At 35.1% G+C, this 21,234-nt stretch overlaps 2 protein-coding genes and 1 long non-coding RNA gene across 4 annotated transcripts in view; 1 reads left to right on the forward strand and 2 right to left on the reverse strand.

The window, feature by feature from the left end:
* LOC109583641 (uncharacterized) overlaps positions 1-2,097 on the reverse strand; it is a 2,801-nt gene extending 704 nt beyond the window's left edge. The window contains exons 1-2 of the long non-coding RNA XR_002185627.1: positions 2,034-2,097; positions 1,693-1,989 (exon numbers count right to left, since the gene is read on the reverse strand). This is a non-coding gene — a long non-coding RNA (uncharacterized LOC109583641). The remainder of the gene's footprint in view (positions 1-1,692; positions 1,990-2,033) is intronic.
* A 3,615-nt stretch (positions 2,098-5,712) lies between these two features.
* On the reverse strand, positions 5,713-9,776 carry LOC100638687 (intraflagellar transport protein 172 homolog). Of its 2 annotated transcripts, XM_019999060.1 has the most exons (10): positions 9,614-9,776; positions 9,421-9,564; positions 9,065-9,177; positions 8,857-8,896; positions 8,249-8,397; positions 7,890-7,974; positions 7,548-7,653; positions 7,073-7,181; positions 6,076-6,712; positions 5,713-6,020 (listed from the first exon to the last, which is right to left on the reverse strand). In XM_019999060.1, the coding sequence occupies exons 1-9, from the start codon at positions 9,650-9,652 to the stop codon at positions 6,679-6,681; spliced, it is 819 nt and encodes a 272-aa protein (XP_019854619.1). In that variant the 5' UTR covers positions 9,653-9,776; the 3' UTR covers positions 5,713-6,020; positions 6,076-6,678. The 2 variants fall into 2 exon arrangements, with proteins under 2 accessions (XP_019854619.1, XP_019854620.1); XM_019999061.1 differs by lacking the exons at positions 5,713-6,020; positions 6,076-6,712; positions 7,073-7,181 and adding an exon at positions 7,270-7,497.
* A 449-nt stretch (positions 9,777-10,225) lies between these two features.
* LOC109583645 (putative ankyrin repeat protein RF_0381) overlaps positions 10,226-21,234 on the forward strand; it is a 28,195-nt gene continuing 17,186 nt past the window's right edge. Inside the window, exons 1-7 of the mRNA XM_019999072.1 lie at positions 10,226-10,493; positions 11,480-11,584; positions 12,212-12,313; positions 13,566-13,664; positions 16,604-16,702; positions 16,869-16,967; positions 17,083-17,184. Of these exons, the coding sequence (XP_019854631.1) occupies positions 10,251-10,493; positions 11,480-11,584; positions 12,212-12,313; positions 13,566-13,664; positions 16,604-16,702; positions 16,869-16,967; positions 17,083-17,184 (849 nt within the window). The 5' untranslated portion in view covers positions 10,226-10,250. The remainder of the gene's footprint in view (positions 10,494-11,479; positions 11,585-12,211; positions 12,314-13,565; positions 13,665-16,603; positions 16,703-16,868; positions 16,968-17,082; positions 17,185-21,234) is intronic.

Consider the following 21,234-nt stretch of genomic DNA (forward strand, 5'->3'; position numbering starts at 1 on the left):
TACTGTATACGCCATATATTTTGCAGGAATTAAATTTTTGCAATTTTCATGTTTTGGAAAAATTCACAAAATAAAAAACCACAAAATAGCATGCTAGTTGTATAGTAGATGTGGTAATTACATTAAAATCACAAAATTTTTATTTGAGAATACAAAAAATGCAGCCAAGCCGTGAAATTTTATACCTGCAAGATATATGGCGTATACAGTATATGGTAAATGTCTGTGTGCGTGTTCACTTGAAGTTGGTTTTTGAACTAATACTGCTTTCTTTTAAAGTTCTGAGGATTCTTATAATCAACACTACCCCACGAAAAAGCTATTCTCTGTCTTGGGAATGCTTGATTTGTCTTTTCCGTGGAAAAAGAAGCTAGTAAAGTTTCAAAATGTAGTCGGCTCCTTTGCAGCTTTTTCGTAGTTAGAGCAAAAGAGAAACAGAAAAAATGAAATAATAAAACAAAACCTTGTCTTTCATTGATATGAAAGGAATTGCTCCAATCAGTTGTGTGTGGGTGGAGCTTAGCTTGATTGAGCCACACCTTCATTCCAGCCACACCTTTACATTGCTGCAGCAGCTAGCAGTGCAGATTGCTGAGGCTTTTTTTGCTTCAAAACTTTCCCTAAGTTTCACTTAATTAGTTAAAACTGTTATACATTAATTGTAGTGAGGGTATGCACTTTAGTGCTCTCATTTGTTCATCAAATTGAGATTTTGGCGCATGCTGCCATTTGTCTATCATACAGTTCTGGTTGTAATGCAAAACAACACGCGGCATTATGTAAACCATGATCTCAAGTTTCTTGCACAGCCAACTTCTCCTGATGCAAGAAAGAGTACTTTCCACTTGCCTTCTGGGCTTCCCCTCTCTTGCAGTAAGAGGGGCTGGTTTATGCAGGGCTAATTAATACCACATGGGCTCCAATAAACTAGGTTAATAGTTGAACTCATGAAAAGAAGCACTAGCAGTTTTAAAGGGGGCCTTAAAGGCACAAAACAGGGTTCTATCTAGGGATTTTTGTTTGGAGGGGGGAAGCCCAGAGCATGCAGTTGACTGGAGGGAGGTTGTACATACATGTATGTACATTACATGATGCAATTACAGAAGTACACAGGGGGGAAGCTTAAAGTTTTTGGGGGGAAGCTGAAGAGTTTGGGGGAAGCTTTCCTCCTGCTTCACCATACTGATAGAACCCTGCAAAATCCCGACTCTGTTAATATAGAGAGAGGCTGGTTTGTATATAATATGATGCTAGGCCAGCGTATCATCAAAGTGTGGGTAGTTTGACCTGTCCTTTTGATGCATGCGTTATGCTAAAATTAAACCAAATTCTATCCAACATTTACATAATGTCACACCTAGTGCAATATTGTAAACTAGCCTTAATCCTAAAGTTATTTTTAAATGGAAGTATGGACGCTTCCATGACTGATTCCATGACCCTTCTTAATCTTGTTAACAGCAGCCCCAGCAGCTCCACCCTGTTTCATAATTTATACTTCACTTCTTTTTTGATCCATGAATTTCAGAGGAATAAAAGAAGCTAGATATCATAGCAGCCTGTGGTTTCTTTGGGCTTTCACAAACGTGCAAAAATATTACAAAGCTTTGCCAATATGCGGCTGATTAAAATTGTTGATATCATAATAAATTGCTTTGTACATGTACATGAAGTAGAATTATTTGTACTAACCTCTAATTGTTAGTCTACTGACATTGGAAAATGCTTGCTCAAATGGTGGATAAGATACAATCTGACAACCAATCAGAATTGCATCATTTATTGGCAAAGCTTCAATAGTAAACACTGATGACAAACCAGATCCATTTATGCTATTAGTAATTGATATATTTCTTTGATACTTAATAAATTCTGTTACTGTAGAACTTTGTACCAGCCAATTCAGTTCATTGCCAATTCCTTCACAAGTAAAATTTGCTGTTTCATAGATGGGGACAGTAACCGATTCAGGAATAGAGCTCACTACAACTGACGTCATCATTAATAATAATGAAAATTAATTCATCTCTTACCAGCACCATGGGTTCCATTTAAGATTATAAAACAGACTGAGAGCCTAAAGGCCCAGCTAAAGGCAGCAACAAAAGGCATCGCCATTAAAGAGTTAAAAGACAAGACTAAAATTTTAATAGCGCGCATGCGCAGATTACATCACATGAATTTGAAATTTAAACTATTTTGCACAACTTGTTCCCTTGACAATTGCAGGACTATGAATCTACTTATGATATTGATAAACTAAAAATGGCTATCAGTTATCTATAAGTGAGGCTAGCAACAGTCCATTTGCAAATTTAGCACTCAGTCTACACTCAGACGGTACACTTCTCTAAACACCGGAAGTGTAGGAAATTGTATGGTTTCCACCATGTCAGAATTGTTAGCCATACTATTTTACTTATTTCTCTTACATAGATGATTGAACACTGCTGTAACTAGCACCATTAAGAGAGGAGAAGTTGCTTGTTATAAAGAAACAAGTTTGGTTTTCATGCGCTGAGTTTAAGCAAAGATATGTAGCCGTGAAAAATTTTTGTTTAATAAAAATTGTTTGACTTTGATTTTTGTGCAAATCATTCACAGGGGTGCTGGGCTTTTGCCAAAGGGTCTGGTACTGTACTTACCTTTGCTTAATACATTGTGATTGTCCTTTGGTGCTGGGTCTTATTTTATTCAGGTAAATTTCCCCTCAAAGTTGATGTGTTCTTCCAGATTTCATCTAATTAAGAGCCTACAACTACACGTGTTTCAAATTTTGAATGATTTTAATGATATTCATAACGAATCGTCAATGAATTTAATTATAACAGTGATGTAACAGGAAGTGAAGCCATAAAGGATCCTTCCACAAAAATGTACCGTCTGAGTGTAGACTGACTGGCAAAAACAATGACTGATTTGTTTGTACAAGGACCCCATGAGATGATTTTATTTTATGCTATATTTTAGAAAACCATAGATCAATGATAAAATTGGCTGGTTATGCAAGATTGTCATCGTCATCACCATCATTGCAGATGTGCACGAGTTCTTTTTCTTAACCTGGACTTTATAAAATCTAGCTCAAAAACATTAATGCAATATGAAGAGTTTCAATTTAGGTATTATTTAGATCTAGTCTTGTAATAATTTTTAATAAATATGTTCGTAATCATGATCATCAGTTCTACTTTCATGCACTATTACTGGTTCATATGCTGGGTTAGCATTTGTATTTAATACTGATCTTTGCACTGACTGTGTACTTATCTGTTGAACTAAATTGATAAATAAAAATACTGTAGTAACAGCAACATTACAACTTACTTTGCCCATAAGCTGGGTTATGTGTTACATCAGTAGAATCTAAAATAAATAATCATGATAAGTTTATTGTAGCAATCATATACCTTCCCTTTTCTTTCTTCCATACAAGATACAAATAGCCATAACAATTATTATCAGCATTATCAATAAAATCACTGAACCAACTGTAGTAGATGCTATCACCAGAATATTAATAGTAGCTTTTGAGCTATCAAGTGTAGGAATATGAACTACCAGAAAAAATAGATCTAATAATAATAATAATAGATACAGTATAGGCTTTACCTGAAGTTGCTGGTACAGTTATACTAGTCAATGTAGTATTAATTTTAGTAACTGTGGCACTATTTCTTAGGCTGGATGAAGTTGAAGGAAAAACAATAATAACTTCTACATTCACAAACTGCACACAAGTATGGTCAATAGGCTTTCCATTAATAATATCATATGCTTTGACAGTGTAATTGCCAACTAATAATGATATTGTCTTTTTATCTGATCCTGTTATATTAAAAGATTCCTTCCATCCATTAATAATATCAATAAATGTGACATGACACCCTTCAGCAACTGATCCAGATGCATAAACACACTGCACACTAACTGATCCATTATCATTAGACACAATTACATCTTGTACATTAGATAATGTAGCTTTAAGAAATAAAATTAATAAAAGTTAAAATTTTGGTTAAACTTACAGATTGTTACATCATCTTGATCTTCAATACCAAATAAGGAATTCAGTATAATAACCTCAGCTGTATATGTTTTACATGGTTTTAATCCATTCACTGTGTATGATATTATTTTATGCCTTATATCTGTAATGATATAAGTTGTAGCTTGTGTTGTTTCTTCATCAGGATAAAGGTTCCCATACATGGTAATGTTACAGAATTGTGCTGAGCTGTTTATCTACCATTATAAAGAGACATGAATAAAATAATTATCAGTACATAACTGTTAAATTACCCAATTCAATAGGTTAATACAGAAAAAGCCTCTTTTTTCATTATATGTGATGGTATAATTCAATATCTTGATTGAATATGCTATATAATAGCAATTGTGCACAACTAGCTAATTGAATTAAGTCTTACTTCCAGCAGCATTTATTGTATACTCTCTCCCATATGATTCATATTGCGCAACAGATGCAATAACACTGACATTAAAATTTTGACAATCAATATCTAATGCTGATGCTGTAGTATTTAGCCACACACTAGTATCAGTAGTATTGATAACACTGATACCATCAATAAATACGTTATAAACAGTAATGGCATTGCCTCGAGAAATATCATCAGAATAGAAAGAAGGTTGAGACCAAGATAGCAGCTGATTGTCATTTGACCACTGTACATCTTCAACTGATGATATTCCTAATATTAAAAATGTTATTGAAAGGCTCCATAATTATCATGCCAACCTCTTACTGTCAGTCTGGTGGAGTTGGAGAATACTTGCTCAAATGGTGGATATGATACAATCTGACAACCAATCACAATTCCATCATTTATTGGCCAAGCAGTAATAGTAAGTACTGATGATAATGAGTGAGCTTCATTATTATCAGTATGAACTGTTATATCTCTTTGTTGCTTGACATAATTACTTAATGGAGCACTACCTACTACCCAATTGAGCTCATTACCAATTCCTTCACAAGTAAAATTTACTGGTTCATAGATAGAAGAAATAACTGATACAGGACTTAGTGTTATATCTAAAGAGGAATAAATAATTATGATGATTTATATATTCAAAATCATTACTAGCTCCTTCTGAGAAAGCCAAGAAAAGTAGCACAGTAAGACTCATATCTTGTTCCTGTAAAAGTAGAATCACACGCCGTCCAGAGCTTTGGGGGAGTTATAGTCCCAACAGTTTACATAGGTTATTCAGTTACTATAGATTTTACTCTTTGATAGCCTGCAGTTGAGAAATAACACTATACATAGAGCTATATTGCTATATAAGGAATATGCATGCATAGCTTCAAGATAAAATTAAAATGAAAACTATATTAGTCTAGCACTAAAAATGTAAACAAGAATATCGTTGAGATAGCTATACTAATTTACTGGATATACACTCATGCAATTATTACTAAAAATTGTAAGCACTTAGTGTTTTATTGTCTTAATTTACCACTAATTTAAGCTGTTCTTTCTCTCAGACTTTTACTACCAGACATACCTTGCCCGCAACATACCAAGTCCAGAATTTTCTGAAATATATCTAGCTACTTCCATAATGATGCACAAAAGATTTCTGGTATGTTGGTTAATTTTTAATTGAATTTAATGATAGTTCACTAATCATCGCTAGGGCCAGACCATATTAATGGGGGATAGGCATCTCGTGCAATACTCTTGGTGACAGTTTAGTAAGTTGAACTCAATGCAAACACAGAAAGAACAAAAAATGTAAACAACCAAGTGAACACTAACAACTGCACAGACAATTCACAAAGTGGTTCTTTCTCATCTGTTTCTTTATCATAAACTCCTTGTTCAGACGTTCCTGATAGTTCCTCATCTGAACTGTCTTTAGGATCAGCATCAGTAGCTTGATTGACAATCATCTGATATTGGGAGCTTGGCATTTGCATTCCTGGAAGAGAACGATTTGTTGACCTTTCTTTCTTTACATTAGTCCTCACACACCATGCAAGTACTGCACATCTGTATAATAAACACAAATATTTTTATAGTTATTGTACTATACACTACAACTTACCCAACAACAGATAACAAAACTATATAAGAACAGCAAGGACAATGACAACTCCAATAGAACCTAGGAACTGTGAATTATTTTGTGCATTTGCTGATACACTGTCACAACCACTTGAAGATGAAACACTGTTGATGATAGCTGATACACTATTATGAAATGACATCCTGCTGCTGGTATATAGTAGGTGATTTAATGGTAGAATAAAACAATTTACTGTTAATTGCAGATGTTACACTGGTAGTAGTAGATAATACACTGTTAATGGTGGTAGAGAATATACTGCTACTGCTGCTACTGATCATACAGCTAGAAGATGATACGCTACTAGTCGACAAACTACTGGAACTAGGTCTTATCCTACTACTAGAAACTCTGGTAGTAGTACTACTGCTATTAATATAGTTTATAGTAACAGTATATACAATGTTAGATGAAATTATGCTCGAGCTTGGAGGAGAAGAGAGGCAAATGACACCTGCTGACTGACTGTCTCTATAAATAATTCTTCCTTCAGTAAGAGAATGAGTTATTTTCCAACAGCTTGAGAATGATTGCTCATCTCCATGACAGAGAGAGTAGCTATAATGTATTGCCCTGTCCGGTTTACCAAACCATGAGCTTTCTATAGCAACTGAGCCTAAGAAAAAATATAAAAAGAATAGTGATATTTTTTGTGTTTAATTATACAATTCTGAGGCATGTACATGTATAATGTATCAGAAAATTATTAAAATGGAGAATTCTCTCCTAGCCATTTTTGAGAAAATTTAGTCTTTTTACAAAAGGCTACACAGCAGTATAGCCTTTGGTCGTTGGACCAATTTTTGAATAACTTCAAAAATTCATTAAAAATCCAAATTTGATCAAAATCAGCTCAAAGTTGATAGAACATGCATATGTATCAAGAAAAATATAAAACACAAAAATTCTTTCCTTGCAATTTTTGTCAAATAACATAGAACAAATTAGTTCAGAACAAACAGGTCCTTGCTCTCACCTGTTGAAGCTCCCCAGTACAACAGTCTGTCCGCTAGGAGATGTCGCTGAACACATAAACTCTTTCTCATCTTCTTCCTTTGAATAGTCAAACTGCTGGATAGGCTTACCTACATGTACAGCATAATAATAACCATAATACCGTATAGCCAGTAATTTTTGTGGGTCCTATATTTCACAAAATCTACTAAAATTCCAATTCGCGGATTTTAATTTCGCAAATTCTATCACGTGTGCCATGCAAGTACCGTATAAAATTGATATTCACAGATTATATTTTCGTGAATCCGGAAGGAATCCGCGAAATCTACAAAATTTGCAACCTGCAAAAATTACCAGCTATACGGTACATGTACATGTAAATGTCATACACAGTTTACACACAAACAATGTACAATATTAATAGCATAACTCCCGATATAAAACCTATTAAGAAGACACATACATATACATGTGTATAATTAATATAGTCTCACCAGAGTGGTTGTATACCATAACTCTTCTATCACATCCAGCAGCAACAATACTAGTCAATGACCAGGAGAGAGCATAGGGAGAACAACTGTGCTTACAAACTGGACCCTACCAATAAAACATATTTCAATACAACTACAAATACATGTACATTCCCATAATTAGCATGCAGTATACAATAAAAAGCATTGAGGCTATAAAACACATACACGGTATAATCTACATGTACATGCACATTACATAAGTACGTGTGGATTCCCTGATTTGAATTGGGTACATGACACGTACTCGTGTATAATGGATTGAACTATAATTTGTCAATAACCATGCACAGGTTATCCTACCTTGCTCAGTTCACTGTCATTATCAAAAGTGTATCTCACTATAGTACCATCAGCATGACCACACAATATACCTTGACCTGAAGGACTGAAATTAAACAAAAACAATGATAGAAAAACATGTACTCTTGCTATTAATACATGCCTATATTCAACTTTAAAGCATACAATGTAATACACTTTCTGACATGTTCATGCATGTTTCCATTTTTATGTATCTTTAATAGAACAAGATTAAAATAATTATGCATGTAACATGCATGTTTCATCATGCAACATGAAACTATGCATAATTATTTTTTCTGTTGACACTATACATGCATTTATTGAACATGCATACAAATATGCATAAATAGTCAAACCTTGAAGTGAGTGATACCACATAAGATTCTGATGAATAAATGGTCTGTGACTTGCTTCCCTTTACATTACCAAGCTTCACTTTACCATCAGCTAAACCAAATATAAAGGTTGGCTGCTGTACAGGCCATATAAGGGTAGTGACAGCACTCTGTGGTCAGGGGCGTAGCTGGACCTTGGGTGACGGTAGGGCAAGGAAACAAAATGGCGCGCAAAGCGCGCCGCGATTTTGGCCACACCCTTTTTACGTAACAAAATGGAGGCATTTTCCTGCAAGCTGAGCAAAATCAGAGTGAAATTATCATTGTATATAGCTTTAAAAGAGCTGTGGTTATCAGCCATCCCCTTTTGTTATTGTAAGAACAATGAATATAACCTTTTGAGTTATGAATATAATTATAAGGCCACTTTGATGGTAGGGCCCAGGCCCCCTCAGGCCCTACCTCAGCTACGCCCCTGTCTGTGGTAGAGAAAGAGAGAAAGGGGGAGAGAGAGGGAAAGAGAGGGGGGAATGGATAATAAGAGGAAGATTAAAAAGAGAAAATGTATGGCATTAGAAATTTATAATTTAGAGAAAAGGGTATATTGTACATGTAGGAAAGGGTCTTACTTGTAATATGATTTTGTTGCAAATGACTTTCTTATCTCCCCTGTAGGTATGTATAGATCAAATTAAACATATATACATGTACATGTACAGAATGCATTTAAAGTCAAAGCATTTTACAAGTACATACATGTACACATACATTATAATACATGTAGTACATTCACATTTCACAAAGGAGTAAATAAAATAAAGACATTGCCCCACTTACCATTGCTCTCCTATCTTATAGACGAATATGATATTGTCAGACTGTCCAACAACAATCTTAGTGGAGTCGGGTGAGAACACTAGACCAGTAACCTGATAGCACTTCTTACCTAACTGTATGATAATAACAATAAGGAAAATATTAAATACAACTATACAAATAAATAAACAAAAATCATGAAAATATTATAATACATTCAATTATTATTATTATAAACATTATTTTAAAAGTGCATATTTTATTATGTACATGTACCACTTTTCAAATGTTAAATGGCCCCACAAAAATGCCATTTTAGAATATCTGGGTAAGAGTGGAGGCATCCCATAATTATTAATTGAAAGTCTTTTTCTTACGTCAGGGTTGGCAGGCTTTGTTGAAAACTTGTCTCTCTTCTCCCCATGCTCATCAAAGAGGAGTACAATCCTATCCACAGTACACACTGCTAGTTTGCTGTTATTAGGAGCCCAAGCGAGAGCTGTCACTTTGGATGGGCCATCCTGGGGAGGAATATTTCTAATTATCGCCCACCTTCAAAACAGAACTCACTTGAGGAGCAAGAAGTGTCCTAAGATGCTTCAACTGCATTGATTATACAGCATAAAATTTTGATTCCTCAAAAAAATTAATACTATATAGTCACTTTCCGCTTGCTTTCTTAATTCTTATAATTTCTTTTTGCTCGTCATATACTATGCATGTAGATCAGTAGTTTTGTTTATACTATAGCAACACAAAATTGATTTAGTGAGGGCCGTCCAGCCAAATTATTATTAATGATATTCATAGTCAGTTATTAAAGTTATTAGTAGTTATTTGAATTAAAATTTCAAAATTTTAAAAAGCATACAAAAATTTTTTAAAAACAAAAAATTTAAGCATCATAACCATAATCATGATGTTTAATTTGGGTTTTATATTCAGTTTTCAACTTTTATGCATAACTTTTTTGAGAATAATAGGTGAAACTAATAATACAAAAGAATAATAGGCACAACAAAGAGAATACAAGAATAGAATAATAGAGAATTTTAAAAGCATAATTGGGCAAGGCCTAATCATTTCATTTAATTACTCTATTATCTATGGTTCAGCTGCTCTGCAGACTGCCAGATGTCAGATCTCCAGCTTATTTCAGCATTATGATTTCAGTTATTTGCCCCGCCCCCGGCCTAACCCCCGCATAATGGCCGATGAAGGCAGCGAATCTAGCGATGAAGCCTGTGAGGAAGCCAGGGAAGACGAAAGTACTGATGAGACATCTGAGAAGGAGACTCAAAGTCAAAAGGAGAGCATCTATGATATGACCGATTTACTATTAGATTATATAACTATAATGGCAGCCGCCAGAATTCGAAGGAAGGGGGCTGCTGATTTTTCAGACTTGATAAACTGTGCTGATCATGTTAACTATGGCTCTGGTTCTCAAGTAAGTTTGAGACGTTAAGGATGATATGTTTATGAGGGGTAATATGGGTAGGGATGCTGTTGTGGTTGTAAGGTGTTGTTTAGAATGTAGCTACATGTCAAAGTGCTAGTTCAAAGAGAACAAACAGGTTGGCATGAAAACTGTCACATACACACAAAAACAGAAGTGCTGTTAAAGTGCAATTTTTGATGCTAAATTTGTCCCCAAAATTAGAATGCAAAAAGGAGTTTTAAATTATGCAAACAGCAGATGTTAGGTGCTAAAACAGCAGATGTTGGGTGCTAAAACAGCACATGCATTCTGTTTTGACACATAAATGACAGCTGCTAGTGTAATTAGAATGCCAATATCCATTCTAATTCTGGGGACAAGTTTAGCATCAAAAATTGTGTTATAACAGCACTTCTGTTTTTTGTGTGTATTCTGAACTGAATTTGACTTAAGCTTTTGCAGGTTAAATGGCTCAATTCCTTTAAATTTTTTTTATTAAGGTCTCCAGTAAAATAATGTTTTAAATTATCAATGGCACATACATTATTTGGAGAAGAATAATTGGAATATACGGTTGAGAGCATTGCATGTTAATTGAAAGTGCATTATTAGTGGAATGTCAATGGCGATGCTGTCCAAGATAGAGGCCTTGTTGCCAGGTAGAGAATTAAACTGAGCAACTGAAAGTTTCTTGCTTGAGTTTATATAGGAAAGTCCATAAAAGCAAAAAAAGGTGATTAATGTTTGCTTGCGATGCATTCTTTTAAATCAGCTTTTTCCCTTTCATAAACTTTCCTATGAACTCAAGCAAGTTTGAGTTCAGCAACTTTCAGTTCCTCTGCTTCTCTACCTGGCAACAAGGCCTCTTTGGACTGCATTGCCATTGATTAACATGTACTTCCCTTGACCGTACATGTATATTCTAATTCCCCATTCCAGAATAATGAATATGTGCTATTCTGCAAAACTAATGGTATTTTCCTTCTTACATGTAGTTGGGAGGAGCTCCTTTGTATATTGCTATTGAAAAGAGGCACTGTGGCAATGAAACTGTTAACTTGCTTATTGAAAAAGGAGCAATCTTTATATTTGATTTTATGGTTAGTTCATAATTTTCTTACAATTTTAATGTATATTTCTGTATGTTCTTTGCATACCATAATTATGTAATACTGTAGTAACAATAATAACTGTCAATTACAATAAATAATGAGCGATCAAAAGCTATTCACTACATGTATGCTAGTGTGTTATTGCTCTATACAATACATGTACATGTAAATATATGTTTGTAGATAGGTGTTTCCTGTCTTCAATTGAGCCTTGTTAATGTTTCTCTAATTGGTACTTTGAGACCAAACATTGCCTATGTCCTATTCCACTGAGGGACAAAAATACTGTAGATGTTGATTTTTTATTCTGTTTGAAAGTTGAAAAAATTGGCAATTCAAAAGTTTTCTAGCATTTAATATTTGTCAATTTGTGCTATGAACTACAATGTACACTATGCATTCTACAGTAATTACATGTACAAATGTATGTGTAATTAACTACACTAGTGATTAGCATGTGTCACTGTAAAGTACAGTTTTTTTCAATTTCTGCTTATTTCTTGTTAATTTAAAGCTCTAATTTTTGGCTATAATCACTGTGTATACAATTTAGTTGTAAGCCCATGGCCTTACAAATTGTTGTGATTATATTTATAGGTTTATTTTACTTTTTAGTATAATGAATCAACTGCACTGCATGTTGCTGCTAAGATTAATTGCCTTGATATTGTTCAGCTGCTAATCGATGAAGGAGTTGATGTAAATGTTGCAAATAAGGTTAGTTATGATAATTGAGGAAAGTTTGAGCAACTTCCACAACATTTACTTACTCATGTACATGTACATGTACATTACTTGATAATAATAATATATAATTTTAATGTATAAATACTATACATGTATAGCCCAATACATGTATATCTGCCCAAGGCAAAGCTGAAGGCAGTGAGTAGTGGAGATCTAGAGAAACCATGGCTCATACAATACAAGGCCGTCAGAACCACTGAAGCTGGTGAGGTTTTAGCCTCACCACATTTATAGCACCAATATTTTATTTTTATTTAAGCATTTAAAAAAATTAATTTTATGGGTGTGGTCAATGTTGTTTACTTGGAAAACTGAACTGAAATCATAGATACTATGCTGGAATAGAGTATTGCTTGTATAAAGAATCAAAAATTGAATTGCTACTAGACATACTGTACGGTTCGTAAATTTCGTGGGGTATTAATTTTCGTTAATTTTTATCCACAAAATTTTAACCCCTACCCACCCACACATAAAAACTAATTAACGGGCCATGCAGAGCTCTAGCTACCATTTCCAAGCCAGTGGAGGAGCCAAAGTCTTTGTCTATTACTCCATATTCCACTATAAGCCATGTGTTGAAAGCTAGTCCAGTAGATCCAAGTGAAAAGACGTTTGCTAACTGCCATCCACGAATATTTGTACCCACGAATATTAGCTTCTAAGGACATTTTGGAGAAAACACGAAATTTTGGACCCTCGAATATTACCAACCGTACGGTAGAAGTAATAGGCTACTATCTAGATATAAAAGAAGTAACATAGAAGTAATATTTTTGGTACATTTTTACAATCTGACTTGTCTTAAATTTTAAAAAACTTTTATGGTAATTAACTTGATTAGTGCAAGTGTACGTGTATGTATAAGTGTATACATATATGCCATTGTATAAGTAAAACGTCCATTATGCATTATAGCTAAAATATTTGCGCTGGGCCCACTTCACTCACCCATAGCCTCATTACTTCTACATTGCTTCCAGCGGCCCTGCATTATGTTGTATAGTACTGTCAATTTTGAGTAAAATTAATTAGAACTAGTGTGAAATCTTCCTATTCTTCTAGGAAAAAGAACTTTCTTGTATGAGCTTTACAGAAACATGATTTTGATTTGATATAAGTTTTTAATATCCTCTAGTTTTTAGGTCTTATTATCAGTACATGTACATGTATACTCTCTTATTTTCAAATTTTAAAATATGATCACCACATTCTATTTTAGGAGAAGAAGACTCCTCTGCATTATGCTGCCAGAAGTGGTTCTGATATTATAGTTAGTATATTAGTAAACCATGGAGCTGATGTTAATGCTGTAGATGAGGTTAGCATGTCCATGTGCAATATTAATTAATTATGCAGTAAATTACAATATACATTGTACATGCACATTTATGCAACAAAAATGAACTTTATGCATGCATGTACATGTACATAATGTTCATGTACATTGTAAATGTCTGTAGCTGTATGTACATTAGGCCTGGGGTAATAGCAAGAGTATATAATATGTAATGGTAATTGTAAGTTTTGTAATAGTAATGATTACAGCTAGGGTACCAAGTAATACTAATAATAATAGTAATATCAAGAGTCCATTATATTTAGAGAGAGTGTCAAACTGCCCTTTAGTGCTAGTGATATCACCGCGTAGAAGCTTTAATTAGCGCTTCCTTTGATGTTCAGAAGAATGAAGAATGAGAATGAATTAATTGTGCCAAGAGGCATGTCATTTAAATAACTAGACCGTGCCCTTTGTGTTTCATGTGTATAAGCATTGTTTGGAGAAGTCCAGGAAGAGCTGCTACAGCAACAAAATCCTGATGATGAGAGACTTGGTGGAGTAGGAGGAAGTGTTGATTCAACAGGCACACCAACTGGAGGTGGGAGAAAAGATCTAGAGGCTCCTATGAACCACAAGTGGCTCAGCAGAGATCTAAGACTAAAAAATGCTTAATAAAAATGAAAGGACAGCTATAATTGCAGACATGCATAACATATTCATTTCTCTTCACAAGTATTTTAACTCTAGATGTCAGTCCAAGGGGAGGGTGGTCATAGAGCTTCTGATGAGTGAGAACTAGACACTGTTGGTCATCATCTGTGCTACACTTCACAACTAGAAACCCTTTTAGGTTAATAAATAGACAGGAGTACAAGAGATCAGTGTCTATAGTAGCTTGGGGGCAGGGCCATAGCAGACGGTACGGTTGCTATGGTTTAGGCCGGACCAAAAATCGAAAATGGTGTCGAGGGGGTATTTATACTAGACGAATGTAAAACATTGAAAAGGCAAGCACAAGCATACACTGACTTGCATGCATGGCCCATTGGAAGACAATTTTATAGCTTGCTCTTTATTAGCAAAGAATCTCAGCTGCAATTTAAACATAATTTAACTGTATAGCTAGGCACAGTACTGCTATAGGCCTTCTTTTCTTTGACTTTGCCAATCAAAATAATTAAAGCTTAAAGACCTTTAAGATTTAGATCTACATGTATATCTGCTTTCTTAACTTCTTTCTGCTGGAGAAGTGCCTGGACAACAGATCAGTCTTATTTGCTGCAAGTAAGCTTCAGTAAGATTTCCTCGAGCTCGTTTCACATAACTTGATAGTTGCCATTTTTGTTTCATTGCAACCACACCCACACCAATGAAAATATTTCATCAGAATGCTACCACATTAGATCATTGTTTTAAATAGAGAGTAGTGCACACATGGGGTGTGATCAGAATAGGTGTGACTGGAGACACACATACATACAAACATACATACATACATACAGAAGACTTCTCACCTGAGTGGGGCTCGCCCCAACTAACTGTAAATCAATTTTTAATTAATTAAAACCAGACACACCCTCAGCATCAGACATCAGCATGGCTTGTAGTAGTAGAAGCAGCTCTTCTTCGAGTTTGCCTGACCTTCCTGTGACTCCCACAGCACTCTTTTGGTAAAACAAAAGTAGTACACCGTTCTTTCCAAGGTTTCACTTTTAAATATCAATAATAACCTTGATAATAACAATAAAATTGCGATAATTGACCACACCCCTTATGAATAATTGATTAGGTCACCAAATTTTTTTCCACACTCCGTGTGTCAAGAAACCGTACCCTTCCCAATTTTCTTCCTACAACCCTGCTTGGGGGCTTTCTTGACAAGTGTGTCTGGTGCCTGCTACACTTGAGGTAGTCTGTGGCCATTTTATAATTAAAAGTAGCTGAGTACACACCCTAGCATGGGAATGAGTCTGGAGAGTTTTAATTTTATTCTTGCCACCTATCGAGTGCGTGGAAATAGCCAAAGATAAACAAGAAACTTCTACGCGGTGATATCACTAGCACTATAGGGCAGTTTGACACTCTCTCTAAATATAATGGACTCTTGGTAATATGTAATTGTCAATTAAAGTAATATGTAATCACAGATATTATCTGTAAGTGTTACACTAATGAGTTAATTAATTAAATACTATAAAAATGACTTATTAGACTATTTTTATTAATAACCTATTAAAAATCTCTATGACATATTGTAATAGTAATACCCATCATGTACTCTTGGTAATAGTAATATACTTTATTGTAATAGTAATAGTAATAGATTACATTTATTTGTAATTGACCCCAGGCCTGTGTAACATGTACATCAAATGCCTCTTTGTTCAAAAAACCCACCCGCTTTACCTACATGCATATTTCATGTTATAGTGCTTTTTTATACTTGAAAATGGGGTGCAGTTCTTCACTGATTCTTCACTCTTTTCATTATCATACCAAGAGTGTACTCTTGATAATACTGTACCAGATAATTTATTAGCAAAAAATTATATTAGCAGTTTCTGGTTATGTAATGAAGTAATGCCAATATAGATGTTGCCAAAATTCCAAAAATTGCCAGTGTAAAATTACTGTTTGCAAACAAATTTGATTAGCAGATACATGTACATGCATTACTTTTGTCAATAAATCATCTTATTCAGTATTTTACAATGTATTATATAGTGGGTAATTTTGGATGAGATAAATTTTGGTGAATTTGGCATTTTGATAGCCATTCACCAAATTAAACCCACCATTTTGTACCATTATGTGCATGCTCAATGGCATATGGCCACAAATTTGCTAATTAAAACCAGCCAATTACCAAAATTTTAGCAAAATATCTCCTCCACTATACAGTGCTATCTTTGATACAAATGCTATAGGAATAGGATCATGTTTGCTAGTAAATTTTTGTATCAATTTTTTACTCGTAGTATCAAGAGACTCCTTTACATTATGCTGCTAGAAGAGGTTCTAAAATTATAGTTTTTATACTTTTAAACAATGAGGCTAATGTTAATGCTATTGACAAAGTAAGTCTGATGGTTATACAGCACATATGTGTACATGTAATTACAGACTGCATCTCTTTGCAGCTTCTACTGTACATTATTTTAGTGGAGCCAGATTTGTTTTATTTTCACATGATTGTTTGAATATGAATCTAATTTTCTCTTTTATACATACATGTACATGTAGTGGAAACTGACAGCATTGGAAATTGCTATTAAAGAGGGACATACCGAAGTTGTTGAATTGCTGATGGACAAAGGAGCAATCTATGAATTTCATTATATTGTTAGTCATGATTTTTGCATGTCTATTTGTCATCCAAAAGTTATTATAGACATTTTAATGACTGCATTGTACATGTAGATCTAATTCTTGGTTTTAATCCTATTTTTACTTTTAGCGTAACCAACCAACTGCACTCCATATTGCTGCTGAAACATTGTATCCTAATATTGTTGAACTATTAATTAAAAAAGGGATTAATGTAAACATTAAAGATAAGGTTAGTCATACTTACATGTAGATGTATATGCTGTATGTCATTTAATAAAAACAAAATGTCTTTCTTGCAAAGAGCCATTGTTCATGTGCCATATAGCATGGAATTTTGGAAGGAGTGAAATTTGACGAATTGCTAAATTTTGGTGATTAGTTAGTTTTAATTTGGCGAATTTGTGGCCACGTGCCATTGAGCATGCGCTAATGGCTCAAAATGGCGGATTTTATTTTGGCGATTGAATGGCTATGAAAATGCCAAATTTCCCAAATTTAATTTCCTCCAAAATTTTCCACTTTATGGTATTACAGTGTACATTTACATGAACATGTAATTTGGTGTTAAGTGACAAAATTTAATTAGAATTATCTAGTTTTCACAAAATTTTCATAATACTAATCAGAGCTACTGTACATGTATTTTAGCTAGAGCTGAAACGAATACTACATTTACTGTTCAAATAGTTGTGCGTCTTAACAAACAAATAATCAAATAATTGGTTTAAATAAACAATGTAAATCATTGATAAAATATTACACAGTAAAATAGTGTGTGGGTGAGTGACAATTGTTAAACCACAAAAATGTACAGTATACATTGGTTTAAATGGAGGGTTCTTGTTCAAAAAGACTAGCGCTATGTCAACATTTTCAGGTTTCAGACATGCTCTGAGCTTGTTGACAATCAATCCAGAAGTTGAAAAAACTCATTCTGCAGGTACTGAAGTGGCTGGGAAACACATCAGTTTTCTGGCTATCTTAGCCAATCTGGGAAATTTAATTTCTCCTCATTCTTCCTCCGCCATTTTAAAGGATTACCATCTGGATTAAGGGGAGGCTCATTAATGAAGTATTGCAATTGCATCTCCTGGTGACTGGTCATTGATGTAGATTGAGAGTTATCTGAGCTAAGTCCCAGAAGAAAGCTCATAGCACTATCACCTGTCTTTTTCTTCTTTGCCGGGGGTTCCTCTTGCTCATCTGCTGATAGCTTACCTCTTCAATGTGTAGCAGTGGACCCCAGGTATAGCCATCTGCGTTTTACAAATGATAGCCTAAGAAAACAGATTCGTGAGGAACTAGGAGATAAGTGGAATTAGTATTGACACTAATACTGCTAGTTAATCAGTGGAGGGAAATGCTTCTCCAATTCTTCAGTTATAATTTGTTTGAACTGCTTTACTGAAGAAAGATCATCATTATTCAACCAAATGGTGGCTCAAGAGCCCATTGATGACAGGATAGATCACTGAGCAAGAAACATAGGTGTCTGAGCTTAGCACAGTAGTTGCTATTTGTAGTGGCTTTAGTACAGTCACCACCTGAGATAATAGCTCCCAATGCATGTCCTTCAAATCATGGTATTGATGCTCAGGTTTTGTAAAACTTGGATCCTGAATGACTGCGTATATTGCTACACACTGATCAACAAGACGCTCTAGCATGTAGTAAGTGGAGTTCCGTGTTGAAACATCCTGGACATGAAGCCCTGTCATGGTAACTACGCTATGTTTAAAATGCCCAATAATCTTCCTACTGAAAGCAATCATTTGACTTATTGCTGAAACCTCAAGTTTTGCATTTACACATAGCTGGAGACTATGGGCACCACAACCAAAGCAATCCCAACCCGTCAGACAAAGCCCACTAATCGCATTTGCTGCATTATCTCTAATGCATGCTGGTATCGTATCTTATTACCAGAGAGGAGATGCCAGTCATCAGCTACCTTCAGCAACTTGTCAGCTATGTGCTGCCCTGTGTGACGCTCAGGCATTTCCTCTGTCACCAGCACTTTGCTCTGCAGCTGCCACTCATCATCTATAATGTGAACAGTAACAGTCATGTATGTGTGAATAGCAGCACTTGTCCATATATCAGTCGTTAGTCCAACGCTGACACTATTTTATCAAGGTTACCAGCTGATCTTTTTCTGTGTCGTAGAGACAGTGACATACTGTACTGCAATGTGACTGTGTGAAGGCACCCTGTAACCAGGTTCAACGTAAGACATAAGGTTTTTGAAGCCGTCACAAGCTGCCATACATATTGGACGGAGGTCCCTAGCTACTATCTCTGCAATTTGTCATGTTATCTCCTTCTACCTTACCATAGAACACTTTTTTGGAGCCAGGAAATTGTCCATGGTAGCACTGGACTTGCTATCAGAGCTACTAGAACTACAAAGATCAGGATGACGAAACAGAAGATGGCTCTTCATTGACAATGTTCCACCGTGAAAAGCTGAAACGGTCTTACATACTTTACACTCCACCTTTTTATTTGCTGTCTTCTCAAAGTGATCCCAGGCAGGGCTCCTGAGCGATCTAGCACAGTTAGCCATGGCAAAAGTAGTACCACTGTCTTGCTCGTCTTCAGAACAGCATTACAGTCACAGGTGGAGAGTTATTGTGGTTCATTAATTACCCATTAATTACGAATTAATTATTAATTTATCAGTAGTTAATAAAACGAATAATCCAAATAGTTATAATATTAGTCGAATAGCAGCAAAACGAACGATTATTCAAATGATAAACTATTTGTTTCAGCCCTAATTTTAGCATACTGACATTTGGCTGGTACATGTATATAATTGAACTACCGTATTTCCTCGAATAGACCCCGCGGTTACTATTAATTTCAGGAAAAATAATATTAGGCTATTATTTGAGGGTTGGTACTATTTGAGGGCAGGCACTAATAATTTCATCTGAGGCTAATACCTCTGCTAATAATCTGTGAGGCCTTAATCTTCTGTTAGGAGAAGTCTTGCTTTACTACCTCAAGATGTTTAGAGTGCAGCTCTAGCTACTGGAAGCTTTTTAACTCACGAGAGAAATTAAGAATGCCCAGCAATAGCGGTAGTACTCTGGTACTGGTAGTAGTAAGTGAGGCTCTTTTCCCTCGTCTTTTCCAGTATTTATCTTCTTGGTTGTTTACAGTGCTTTTAACAACTAGATCAACCAAAGGATACCTGTTTGCTCAAGTTCAGTGCATAGATTAGATACTAGTATCTATGCACTGGACTTAAGCAAATAGTTGGCATGCTCAGCACCATTAATTAATGCCACACCCAAAATTTATTGATGCGGGTACAATTAGAGGGCGGCTATTATTTCACTCAAAAGTTGACAGGTGCGGGGACTATTTGAGGGCAGGTGATAATTGACGTGTGGGGTCTATTCGAGGAAATACGGTAATTATTTATGAACAAAGTTATTAACAATTCCCATATAGAAATTTCAAGCTTGCTACAAGCTTGTTACAACCGGTTCACAACCTCGCAAGGTTGTAGCAACCTGGTAACAGCCTTGTACAAAAGTGATAAAGTTGTGAGCAACCTAGTGACAACCTTGTATAAAAAGTGCTGAAGTTGTGACTAACATGTTACAAACATAACAACCTTGTGACAAGGTTGTCTGAAGGTTGGCAGGAAACTGAGGTTTCATTAAGTGCGCCCCACGATGATATGAAGCTATTGCTACCATATATAAGGGGACCATTGACGAGCCCTTGTACAAGTCAATAATGATAGCATTAATATGCATCCACATCTTTATACATTAGCTACATGTATCATAGATACATTACAAGTATCTAGAAATCATTTGACATTATATGGGATTAAGATGACAATATTAATTATGTGTTGATAGGCTTTCAGATTATAGTTATTCTATTGAATTTATTGTACATTGTGATAAGGTTGTCACCATTGTGACAAGGTTGTCACAAGGTTGTTACATGGTTGTCATAAGGTGGAAAACGGTTCAATTCCAGGGTTTTTACAAGGTGGTGACCACCTAGTAACAACAACCTTGTTACAAGGTTGCCACAACCATGCCGCAACCTTGTTTTTTTCTTGTTTTTTCCTTGTTTTTTTTATATGGGAGGGCTTTTTAAATGTCCCAGGTTTTTCACTACCTGGCATGCAAATGTTTTCTCTCACTAATACTTACATAGAAGTTTTCTTAATCTTCTATTGCTTTTGGAGAAGCCTTAAATAAATCTTTGTGTGTATCTTGCTCAAAACTTTGCCCCATTCAAGGCCCTA

The sequence above is a fragment of the Amphimedon queenslandica genome, unplaced genomic scaffold, assembly GCF_000090795.2.
Source record: "Amphimedon queenslandica unplaced genomic scaffold, v1.1 AMPQUscaffold_13291, whole genome shotgun sequence".
NCBI classification, from domain to species: Eukaryota; Metazoa; Porifera; class Demospongiae; order Haplosclerida; family Niphatidae; genus Amphimedon; species Amphimedon queenslandica.

Bases quoted from the DNA above. Each gene is read 5' to 3' on its own strand.
- LOC100638687 (XM_019999060.1), bottom strand. From the start codon at position 9,652: ATGCAGTTGAAGCATCTTAGGACACTTCTTGCTCCTCAA. The intron at 8,398-8,856 runs GTAAGACCCTTT...CCCTGACCACAG, and splicing joins GCAACAAAATCATATTACAA to AGTGCTGTCACTACCCTTAT. The intron at 6,713-7,072 runs GTGAGAGCAAGG...ATTTTTTCTTAG, and splicing joins GTACTGGGGAGCTTCAACAG to GCTCAGTTGCTATAGAAAGC.